Below are 13,422 nucleotides of genomic sequence, written 5' to 3' on the forward strand. Positions count from 1 at the left end.
TTTATACATGACGACACTTATTTTGATTTTCAATGAAAATTCAATGAAAAATGTTAAATTTCTTTGATTTTTAAGGACTGGAAACATAGAGAGTTTTTATCTTGAAGCATTGAACTTAATAATCGGGCCACATATGGCTCTTATTGAAATTTCTCCTTTCTGTCATATCTTAAAACTGTAGGACATGTCTTCATTTTTCTGTAATTTCAATTATTTTCATTATGAAGTAAAACCATTTGATGAATGAATTCAATAAATGCCTCATCAGAGGTATGAACAAGAATACTCTACCATATTTTCCGAAGATTAACCCTTTACCACATAAAACATATATTGGTGAAAGTCTTTAACTCACATTTGCTAAGGTAGCACTGAATCCTGCTTGACAAAATCCTTGTCTATGAAAACCCCAATTAGCTGAAACAAGAAGGAGCATTCTGTCTATACTAACGTTCTATCTATGGATATAATGTATAGACAACACAAACCAGAAAGTGCATTCTCAGGTCATAAGGTTAAACTCAAAAATATATGGAAAATATCTTGGGATGTGTAAAAACTCATATAAAAGGTGTGATATTTTTTGGTGAAAATTTAGGAAAATTGTGAAGGACAAATATGTTCAAGAATGATAAGGAAAACATTAATACTTTTAGGATAAAAAATAAATTATTCAATAAGACAGAAGGTTGAAAAGATTTTCTTAGAAACAAGAAATATGGCAATCAACACAAAGTAAGGGCTTTATTATCCTAGCTGAAAAATACAGTAAAATAGACGTTTATGTGCCACATGACTGTCATGTTGACAGAAAGGGGGAAGGATGTATCTTTATTGTTTTATTATAAGTGGCCATACATTATCTCCGACTTTTTCCTTTTTTCAAGATTAAGATTGTACCTTCACTTCAGACTATTCTATTTTGTTATGTACCTAATGTACTTTCTGGTTTACACATGAACAACACAAGTATTACTGGTCAGTGACTTTACAAGTATAGAATAAATAAATACAGAAAAATTTGTAAGAAAACTTAGAAAGAATATATATATACTGCCATAAGATATCAAAGTTGATCGAATGTAAAGTCACTGTAAAAGAAATTAAGCACATTTTGTCATTTAATTTCAAAATTTGTTTTTGGTAAACCAACATCACAACGATGTCCATATAATTCAAAATGTTTCTCATAATTGAGGGGAAAAAACCAAGATAAGTTACTTATGGCAGGAACATTTAGCTTTGTGATGAATTTAAATGGCTGAAAATTATATAGAAAAACAAAACTGCTTTAGAATTGAAAATCACATCTAAACAGCCCCTTAATGACCAGTTGTGAAATAGACAAAATGTGCCTCTCTTAGAGCTCTGTATAAAGTGCATAGAATGGCAGCCTGTAGCAATCAGAGAGCCTGATTATATACTGATAAAAGCTTCTAATCTTAGTCCTTTATACTTTCAAATTTTTGACACTAAATATAATTTGCCTATATATGCAATAAACTTAATCTGTAGCTGCATGTAGCTGTTCATTTGATAGGTTCTGAATCTACTTTCAGTGCCATGCACGATATCAAATTGACTCATCATTATATCATAACTATTCGTCAACTATATTCATGCTATATGTCACTGATCTATTATTATCATTATTTGTATGTGGAAATATATTTGAGTTACCTCCCTTTACAAAGCTGAAGAAGAAGAAAAATTGATGTGCCAAAGGGAGACAATAAAGTCATTCAAATAAAATATTACCTTTGTCACAATTATTTCCCTTTCCTAAAACTATGTAAAAGGAGGTTACTCACTTTTCCAATATGTTAACACTTTAAAAAAACAAACTTCCAATATGTTAACACTTTAAAAAAAAAAACATGTCCAAAACACTGGTACAAAAACAACATAACACAACTATTATATATATATATATATATCATTTTTATAAGACAAGAAGATACGGATATATACAAAGGACACAACATATAAACAATACACAGACAACAAATCTAAAATTTGATTAATTTATAATTATTCTTATAAAAACTATTGTCATTCAGCACAGCAATATCAAAGTTCATAAATATGACATTCATCATCTATAAATGTCAATTCTAATATAAATTATTTTCTAAAATTACTCACTTCTTTGTGATGATAAAATAAGTCTCCTCAAAATTATGAATCTGGCTGTTTATACCCAAATATATTTGTTTCTATTCATAAATATCTGATATATGCAATACTATTATCTATGCATAATTGAATCAAAAATAATTTGCTAATTTCTTTCAGACACTTGTTGAAATTATATCAAATTCAGTCACAAAACACAATTGGAAAAAAACAGACACATGTTGAAACCAACAACTAAAGTCAATGCAAGTACAGGTACAATTCTAATGTTCCTTCCATAGGCTAATGGAGGGAGAGATGTAAACCAGTATAAACCCTCCTATGGAGCAGTGGTTTAAATATAATTACAAAATATGTAATTTTTATTTTCACATTACAATATGGTTCAGTGAGGTCCATCAGAAGAAACATTTTACGAAAACATATCATCTCTTGTATCTTTATACCTAACTGCCTTGACCATATTGAGAATGTATTGTAAATTTTCAATAAAATAACAGATAATTAATATTAAATGGGACATAAAAAGATAAATAAAGGAGCCAATTACTTTAAAGAATCATTTTCCCAACATGTTTTATGTCCAGCAACGGAAAAGATCAATGTTTGGAAGAAAATAAATCTATACCATAGAAAGCTGGCTAATCAATCTTGTAACTTAATCCAATAAAAATCTCTATAAAGTAATCTGTAAACTTTGGTAAATGAGTTATGACCTTAACTTCATATAACATGCAAACTGCTAAATACCAATCACTGAAGCATAGAGAACTATGACAGCTTGATAGATAAGGTTACTGATTAACTGACAAATCCATACATATATTTGGTTTATGATTCTTTACACCATAAACTTATAACATGAAAGGAGGAACACTTATTTTATGGAAAATGCTTTTTGTTTCAAATTGCATGGCCATTTTATCACTGAAGAACTACATGTATTTCATTGTTGCAATGTTGTGTCTTTGATATATATAAACACATATCCTTTCAGTCATATGATCATTATCGCCTTCAGTAATGAGATAATTGGGCAAGACAAACAGCCTCTACCTCAAACAACAGGTGGACTTAATTAATTATCCTTTAACTCAATGAGTTTATCATACTTGCATTTTATGAGAGTAGATTTCAGATTGAAGTAACCCAAGAACTGTAGGCCTACATGTTTAGTTGATGTGCAGAAATCTGACTCATTTTTCATCAAACCTGATCATAAATATATTTTCTATGGTATAGATATGTAAAATTATTCTCCTTTCCTAGGTTTTGATCATCATTTTTTAATGATAACTTGATTAAAGATAAACCAATGTATCAAGATGGATGAATCAATCCTTGCGAAATCACCCACCATCACATTTAGGATAACTTTATGTTTTTTCTGGTAATTGTAATCGAATATAACTTTTAAACACACTATTTAGAAGAACTGTGGTGTTTGTAAATATCTGATATCATTTATAATTGTAGATATTAACAAAATTGCATCCTTCAGTTAAACATTAAAAGCAAGATACAATGTCATAGTCCAAGACAATTTTAATGAATATTCGTATTAACTATAACAAAAAGTGAATGTTTAACATACACTAACCAAAGAATGCTAACAAATCCCACAGACTGTGTGTATTAATCCCTTCAACAATACAAGCTTAAAAAAGCAACAGATATCCTTAATGATTGAATCAATATTAATGTTTTTTCTTTATACTCAGTATTTTTAAGCAAGTGCTTTTCCTGTCAACTCAACAAATCAAAGATATCATGCTGAATGTTATGATCAAACTCAAGATGCACAATCAAGATGCACAATCAAGCAACATGCACATGCACTAAATGGAGTTTTCATTAGACTTGGATATTTTAATAATATACTTCTTGATAATATATAGTTATTTGTTATGACTTTTATTTATTACTCATTTTATTTTGTGTTAAAGTAGTTAGTTATAAATGTGTGATATTAATGGGGGCAGTTTTTAAAAAGACATATTAAATATGTGATAAACAGATCATATATCATGTATATCAGTTTAAGATAATTTTCATCAATGTTTCAAAAATTTCTGCAGAATATGGATACACCTGAATATCAAAGAATGCTTGATGTGTTGTTTTTTTATGGACACCTTGAAGGCCAACATCAAAAAGTTTCATGTTAAAGTATTTGAGAAAATATTATGAAATATAAATATGTATCTGGACAAAAAAAACTGAATTTCTGTAAGAATTAAAATCTTTCCTTTCCTCAAATGTCTCTGTGCATGACGATTCAAGTTTATGCTTGAATTCAAATTATAATTATTCAAAGAACACCGTACTAAATAATGTTTGTATGAATACTGGGCATTATAACAACAATAAACTTACTGACGTAATGGAAGCAGAGAAACCCGCTGTACATTTACCATGTTTATGATGTTGGTCAATATCATTTCGAGTATCCACAGCTACAAACAAAATAAAGCATGTACAACGCTGGTTCCCTGTTTAACAAAGAGCATTCCAACAGGCACTAATCTCACAAGGTGTTTTTTGGTAAGCAATGTAACTGCCAAGGGTGTAAGCATTTTATGTAAGTCCAAGATTTCAGTTAATTCTTGTTAAATATTCTGTGTTTAAGTAACAGAGGTTATGTTAAATTATTAATGGAAGTTTTTCCTGTGATGCAAAGTTGTGATAATTAATTAAAAAAAAACATAGAAAATAGTCTACAAAATTAGAAGAAGATAAAGATATATAATCCATTAAATTTCAAAATCAGCACAAAGATATAACCAGGCCATTACTACAGTTATGAGATTCTGCTTTAATTTCAGAGGTTTGCAATGCCACTTAGATCAACAGATACCTGTTACAGTAGGCATAGTTCAGTGCTTTTTGGCTAAAGATTCATATGAGAACATTTCAAATTCAGTTAATGTTTCTTTGTTAATGTGCAAAAAAGTGCTTTGTCATTTAATAAAGTTTGTAACAAAGTTAGTAAAATGCATCTCACAAACAAAATTAAAAAAATTAACATTCTAATTATCTTTTATAGATCAGAATTTGCTCAGCTGTTGGTTTTAAAGTTTGTCCTCCTTTAAAAGCAAAGATGATTTGCAAATAAAACAATCATCAATATTCTTATTGCACACACATAAAATATGACTATTGAAATAAATTAATAAAATAAACATTTTTAATGTCAGTAATATTATGTATGTCATTAACATTCATTTCAAGGTCTCATGTACTCATCAATATAACTTCCTTCACCATAAATTTTAAGCAATTATATAAAGCTGTGTAATAATACTATATCCTGGACCCTATAACCAATCATTAGCAGGTAGTGAGAAGCCACTTCAAATGTTTACTAAACCATTTGAGCATTGTCTATATATCTCTTTGCATAATTATCAAACTTACTTGATTTTCATGAAATTTTCTCTTGTATAAACAAAATAATAAAAGTTCTACAAATGATCCACAACAATATATGCTCTCTAAAATAATACCTAGCTTTATGTGGTTCAGTTAAACATATTGGTGGCTACTCACTATATCTGTATTATTAATATAAAGGGAAAATATATAATTGCTATACCAATACATGTTCATATTCTCTTTATTTGCTTTCTGAGACTTCTGAGACGTTATAATTTCTCATCCCCTAAATTGTCCTTGTAAATGTAAGATACTGAACAATCTTAAATCAAAGGCAAATTATAAAGGTTTCATATTCAACTTTTCTGACCTGCATTTGTCAAAAACTAAGTCATTGCATCACAAAAATGTGCAATCCTAGCTATAAGCAAAACAACTGAAACAGCAAAGCTAAAATCACAAGCAGGATAAACAGCATCACACAATCAACATACTAAGAATTCTACTTTCCTAGTTCACACTATAATTATTTGCAGGTCACTGTGAGAAATGCAAATAATTAACTTTTACAAAGTGCTATTTTTACATTTTTCTCTATCATGTGTGTTCCAGACCTAGCGCAATACTGTAAGTAAAGGCTGTACATTTTGTATCATATGGCACAATGTAACATCTTTCAGAACTATACAACTAGTTTTTTAGCTGCTATAGAATTTTTCGCTCCATATTATTTAGTAGTTGTCAATTTTACAAAATATGGCTTGTTATTCTATGTGAATGCAGTCTTTGTGCATGAACTAATATTGGTGAAACCATAAATCTATGTTACATTTCAAATTAGGATATTAACATCTACCAGTAGAAATTGGAATGTCCGTATTTGTACATATGTACTAGAAGGATTCTGGATTGTACTAGATTACTAGAAGGATCAAGAATATTCTTAAACAGAAATCAGTTAGATTTTGAATTTTACTTGATTACTTTTTTAATGCTTTTTTTAATTCTTTTACTGATTTACTTGATAAGAAGAATACCAAAACAGGAAAACACTTATCAAATCAGCTGAACATATCAGGGCGATTAACTTCAGAATACCCTTTTGCCAATCAAGACCATTTGTTTTAAACACAATAAAAAAAACCTGCACAGTCTAGCTACCAGCTGGATGACTTCTAACTTCAACAGGAACGTAGAAGATGACACATTTAGAATCTAGGATCAAAATGTGCTGTTACTGCAGGAAGCTTCACCTAATAACTATAAGTTAGCCACAGCTGCAGGTTGAAAACAAAAAATCAAACACAACACTTCTGACAAGTTTCATAATTCTAAGATATATATATTTTCTTGCTGTAAAGAACCAAAACATATTCAAGTGAGACAAGTCTTATTCATGTCAGCTTATGTCCAGTAAGAATTACTTTTAATTTTTTTACAAAGACAGATTGTATAATTGCAACACAGATGAATTCAAATGCATATTTGTGGGAAATAAATTCAAGTAGTTAAACCAGTTTTAGTTCACATTATTTAGAAGAATAAAACATTCAGAAGAAAGATTAACAGAGTTCACTTCATTTTATACCCAAAAAATAATTGAGGCCCATGTTTTGATCGACTTTTGTGATTGTTCTTTTTTACGAAGTCCATATCAAGAAAAACGATTCCTTGAATACATTTTCTTTGGACCTACTGAAATTTTGTTGAATCTCAATTATTGTTTTAGATTAGACAATTGACAGCAAATTTGATGTTATTGAAAAGGCCCAAGCCCTGTATGTGTAATTTATGTCTATCTGACTCTCTCCTTCTAATTTTACTTCCTGGTTCTTTCAACAGGATAAAACATTTTACAAAAATTATATAGATCGAGAAAGATTACAATGAATGCAATTCTAATCTTCTTACATTTGTACTTGTAGTTACCATAAGTACATCTGAACATGTATGGATAATTTGGATTGAAATCATAATTACATAATATTATAAGTACTTTACATCATATGCTAAATATATAAATCATAACACAGGTACTTGATTACTTCTGCTTGAAGCACATGATTACAGCTTCAAAAATCTTACATAATGAAATACTAACGCTTTTTTTTCTTTTTCATATTACCATTTATCTAATTGCGTCTTTTGCATTACTCTGCACTTCAGTCCAAAGTTAAGACACAGCTATTCACAATATTAAATCAGTGTTTTGTTTGTTTCTCTCAGCAATGATATAGCCAGTGTTACAATTTTCTTTTTTTTATTTGGTAAATGACAAAACAAAGCTTTCCTGCAGGTAAAGTCTTCTAAAGATCAAGCCAACAAAATCTTAACTCTGAGCATGTGACTTGAAGTTGTTTTTCAAAATATCTTGAACATCAGACTTAGAGGGCACTGTGCACCATTCATATAAGTTAAACAGTGAAACAGATACACACATAGGTGTACTGATTACAGAGTTAATCATTACCCTAGCTTTATAGAGACTGTCAGAAAATCCTAGTGTTAATTACTCAGTCATACTAATCAAACTAAAATCAGCTCAAGCCACACTAAAATGCAATTCAAATATATTTGTTAAACTTGTAAGCTACACAAAAAGTATATTATAAGAACTTTTAAATACTTGTATTTTTACAATTTATTTATTTTTATGTTCTTATCATTTGTTGAAAGAGCTGCACATAATATGAATGGTAAGCATAATTATAAATGTTTAACCAACCTCCCTAATTTTTCTTGTAATCCTAATTTCTACATGACAGGTGAATCTGTTGTAAATAACTATCCTAAAAATAGCAGGAACAATCCTCTATGGCCTACCTGATATTATTTTCAACACACCAATCCTTTACAAATAAGCTATTCCTAGTTCATAAAATGTTTAGAACAGATAAGACTTGCCTTTTTGTAATTCTGACAGTACATGTATAATGCAAATGTTGACTAATTGTTGAAGAAAAAAACAATGCTTTATAAATTTTATATATTTACAGGGATTTTCTTTATAAGTATTCAACTGAGGGATGCTCAAAACTGAATATTTGAAACCCTAGAATGATAAGAACAAAAACAGTAATACTATGTTAAACATTCAAATTCAATGTACCATAATGAGGAGACTGGCCATATTATCTGGATGGAAATGCTAAAACAACTGCATACCAAATGTCATTGACCTACCACAAGTGGTTCCCAATTAACTAACCTAACCAGAAACTTATACATGCTAACGTTGCTACCACCAGAAACATAATACTTATTTCAACTGGTCAAGTTGAGACAAAAGTAATACACAAGACAGCTATTTGGAAATTGTTGCTAGTTTGGAAAATATCCAGTGTGTTGAATAATAATAAATTAACTTAATATATTCAAATTGTCCACCATTGTCCATTAGAAATTATAACAGGTTTTGTCTACGAATTATAATTACTAGCTTTACTTCCCAGCTCCTTTGTTCTAACAGAGGTGATCTGAGCCGGATCACCCCTACCAGATCACCCCAGTTTGAGTTTCTTTGTTATGCATGCTTTCCTTTGTTCTGTAACATTTTGGAGGGAATGTCAAATCCACAATAAAACTTATAATTAATTATACGGAAAATACTATCTATCAAAATTCACAAAGAAAAAATCCAGTGAATATGCTGGGATTCGAACTTATAAAGACCTTTAGCATATCAAGCCACGACACTACCACTACACCAGGACGACTGGATACGAAATAATTGTAATTTGACATACTTAAAGGAAGCAAGATATTTTTATAAGTGGGGCGAGTTGTCAGACCTTTATTCAGTGGGGTTTTAACCTTTTCCGTTAATTAGTGAGTTTTCAGACTGATTGTTCAATTTGATTTTACACTTTTTCAAAGTGGGGCAAGTCGGTAAACAAGAGTGGGACGATATTCTTATAAAGTGGCGATATAGTGTGGGGCGATTGGCAAGTGGGGCGAGTTTACCCTGTTTGATATCTACTCATCGTGTTTGGGGGTCAAAGAGGGTATACATCATATAGTAATATATATATTATATTGTTATGGTTGTGTGGCGTCCTAAACTATATTTTATGAATTGTAAATGTTTTTTCGTCTACTCTAAAACAGCTGGGAAGTAAAATAGTTATCCCAGTCGGACTTGGTGTGTCAGGGTTAGATCACCCTCTGGCCTCCGGCCATCGGGGTGATCTTACACTGACACACTGCGTCCTTGTGGGATAACTATTAAAGAACACTTGCTATTGAGTTAGACTTTGGACTGACCACATGACTTCTATCAAGCCTCATCTTACTTATTTAAGAGTTCATGAAATTCTGTTTTTAACCAAAATGAATCTGTTTTCACCTGAACAACATCAGCACAATGTCTTTGTAGGTATATGTAAGTTGAAATTCATATTAAAATATAGTCATTGCAAGAAAAAAACATATTTGTCCATTCATAGGAATCAATTCTGTAGTTTTTCTCTCTAAGTAATACATTTGACAATGCTGGAAAATTTCTCCAGATTGACATTTCAAATATATGCAAAGTCTATCTAAAACATTCAAATATTGAATTGACAATGCAATTTCCCATAGGAACTCCTTTTACAGCTAAAACTGTATTGATAGTTCATATGCACACAATTTTTTTCAAAGGTCAAAATATAGGGCTGTGCGGCATATTTTCAACATTTATATGCCCTGAACTTCTCAGAGTTTAAACTTCCACTAAATTTCTTAACTACCCCTACCTCGAATGAAAGGATACCACAGATTTCAATGTAAACAATATGCACGTGTTTATTTACTGGTAACATTCCCAAGTTCTGTCTCTGCGATATGGAACACAGAGAGCATAACTGGGAACCAGTATGTAAACAAAATTAATTTTCTATGAATATTCAATTTCTCCCCAAAAGAGGCATGTTTTGAGAAACAGCTGTATTTACAAATTGCAACCTATAACTAGATAACTCAGAACAGCACAAATTTAACTGACATTTACAAATGAATTCTTGAGAAAGTAGTAAGCTTGAACATGTGACTAATGAACCAAATTAAAATAGACAGGCATTCTGGAAATAAAATCTTAAGGAACCAAATAATGGATACTGGTTGTACTATATGCCATGACCACTTAGGGACAATTGCATATAAAAGAACATTTATTTATTTTATAAGATTCAAGAACTTTTCCTCTTCAGCAGACTTCTTGTACATATTTTAGAGGAGCAGCTTAAAAGTCCATTTACAACTATGAATTAGATGTCAAGCATATAACATTGTAGATTTCACATAGAAGAGGAGTAAGTCTCCAATCTGTGTGAGAAATTATTTTTCTAATGATGCACAGTAGAACATTTTTAATACCATACTGAAACCAACATGATCAGTGTATCCCTAACACAGAGATATGTCTGTCAAATTGTATATCTTATGTAATATGGTTATTCTCAGACTATTTGACAGATGGGTGTACTTACAGTTTCTACAGGGTGCATATTCTGTAAATGATGTTGACCCTGGTCGACCTAAGTAACATGTTCCTACTGGTTCTACTTTGTCTAATGCTGTTGAATGATATTTATATCTGGGTGCACAGGCCTGGAAAATAAAACAATCATAATTTATAAGTAACTAGCAAAATTCTACAACTTTTATTGCAAAAAAAATTCAGAGTGGTAGAAATTTTAACCAACTGCTTTTGATGAAACAAATTGCAAGTGGGTAAGAATTTATCATTTACTACCAACTCTTCTCAAAAGACCTACATACAAAATGAACAACTCATTATCCATAAAAGCCACCATAACTAGCACGGATATTTCTTTTCATTTCTTTTATGTGCCCTTCAGAATTTCACTAATTGAGAAAAAACAGGAAGAGTGTTTGGATCCCAAATAACTTTAGTGATTCCCTATATATACTCAACTAATTTGTTTCCACAAAAGAGGGCCCCTCCTGGATCTGCCTATGAGTATGCATTATTTCCCATGTGCCTGACCAACAGAAAAATAAGAAGATGTGGTAGTCAGAAACTAGCCATTACTTAAATTATTTAAACAAAGTGTTTACAATATACAGTGATACAGTACTACACATCAAACTTTGCTCCTAAAAACTAAGTTAATGAACTTTTAAAAGTTCTGAATAATCCCATGATTAAAACATAAAGAGACTTAATTACCACTTATGTAAGTTAACCTAACCCTATATGTTGAAGATTGCAACACTTTACCCATCATTATCAATAGAAAAGCTTAACTATTTGTACAACTTCCTTCAATGTAGACATACTTTACAAGGCTTCATCAGCGGTAATTTTTTTTAAACAATTAATTAACCATACTTTCATTTCATTTACATTTATTACATTTATTTAGCAAGATTGGAGAAAAAATGGGCCATTTGATTAAAATAAGATGGCAAAAGAATATAAGTTGTTTCCAGCAACTAATCTGGTTATCAGACATCCTATAGTAGACCAGTAAAGTAAAACAGATGCTTATTTTAATGGACTTCCTGCACAGCAGAAGATAATTAGCCTGTGCTATAAATATCCAGGAACTCTTATGTAAATAGATAACTATCTTTGTAAACATCTGTTAAGAAGATCTAAATTATCACAAAAATCCCCTTTCCAATCATATCACTGTTGTGTATCTGTCTAAATGGAACAGTATCATTTGTTGTGTAAAATATATTTAAACCATTTGTTTATAGTTTTCACAAAGAACTGTCCAAATCCATCAAATTCTTAATAGCCTAAAACCTATAGAAAACACAAATCAATTAAAGACATAAGGTTGTGGTCCAGTATTGCAACCTCAAAGGTCATTGTTTAGGATTATTGTCATCCAGATATTATGTGCTACCACTTATTAGTTTGTGAAGACAGGCACATTTATGTGGTCCAGTTGTTGTCTCTTTGACACATTCCCCATTTACTGTGCTTCTCAATTTTATGAAAATTGAACTTAAAACTCTTTTCTACTTTTCTAAAGCAAGTACAAGTTCTTGGTTTAAGATATTGAAATGGATACTCAGGATTAAACCAGATGCTCCACAGGACGCAACTTTATACGACTGCAGAGGTCGAACCCTGAACAGTTGGGGCAAGTATGGACACAACATTTAAGCTTGATACAGCTCTGAATTTGGATTGTGATTAAATAGTTGACACAACATAGGTTTCTGACACAAAATGAATGTGGTCTAAGAACTTAAACTTAAAATAGACTTAAAAATTTTAAATTGGACATTTACCTATTATGGTCCATTCCAAAATCTAAATACATGGTTAGATTTAGCATATCATAGAACACCAAGAATTAAATTTTTGATGAAATCAAATAATGTTCAATTTTAGACCCTTTAGACCTCAATTTGGACCAATTTGATAACCGGGCCCAAATATTAAAAATCTAAATACACGGTTAGATTCAGCATATTGAAGAACCCCATATATTCTGGACCCTTTGGACCTTAATGAAGACCAATTTGAAAACAGGACCAAAAATTAAGAAACTAAATGCATGGTTAGATTCGGCATATCAAAGAACCACAATAATTCGTTTTTTGATGAAATCAAAGAAAGTTTTATTTTGGACCCTTTTTGCCCCTAATTCCTAAACTATTGGGACCAAAACTCCCAAAATCAATTCCAACCTTCCTCTTGTGGTCATAAACCTTGTATTAAAATTTCATAGATTTCTATTTACTTATACTAAAGTTATTGTGCAAAAAAAACAAGAAAAATGCTTATTTGGCCCTTAATTCCTAAACTGTTGGGACCAAAACTCCCAAAATCAATCCCATCCTTCCTCTTGTGGTCATAAACCTTGTGTTAAAATTTCATAGATTTCTGTTTACTTATACTAAAGTTATTGAGAGAAAACCAAGAAATATGCTTATTTGGGCCCTTTT

At 30.7% G+C, this 13,422-nt stretch overlaps 1 protein-coding gene across 3 annotated transcripts in view; it reads right to left on the reverse strand.

Annotated features, from left to right (window-relative positions):
* LOC139513209 (integrin alpha-8-like) overlaps window positions 1-13,422 on the reverse strand; it is a 65,568-nt gene that overhangs the window by 33,739 nt on the left and 18,407 nt on the right. Inside the window, exons 4-6 of one of the 3 annotated variants that reach the window (XM_071301499.1) lie at window positions 10,980-11,100; window positions 4,513-4,592; window positions 356-417 (exon numbers count right to left, since the gene is read on the reverse strand). In XM_071301499.1, the coding sequence (XP_071157600.1) occupies window positions 356-417; window positions 4,513-4,546 (96 nt within the window). In that variant the 5' untranslated portion in view covers window positions 4,547-4,592; window positions 10,980-11,100. The remainder of the gene's footprint in view (window positions 1-355; window positions 418-4,512; window positions 4,593-10,979; window positions 11,101-13,422) is intronic. The other 2 variants (XM_071301497.1, XM_071301496.1) reach the window with 2 other exon arrangements.

Source organism: Mytilus edulis, chromosome 2 (genome assembly GCF_963676685.1).
Source record: "Mytilus edulis chromosome 2, xbMytEdul2.2, whole genome shotgun sequence".
In the NCBI taxonomy this organism is placed as follows: Eukaryota; Metazoa; Mollusca; class Bivalvia; order Mytilida; family Mytilidae; genus Mytilus; species Mytilus edulis.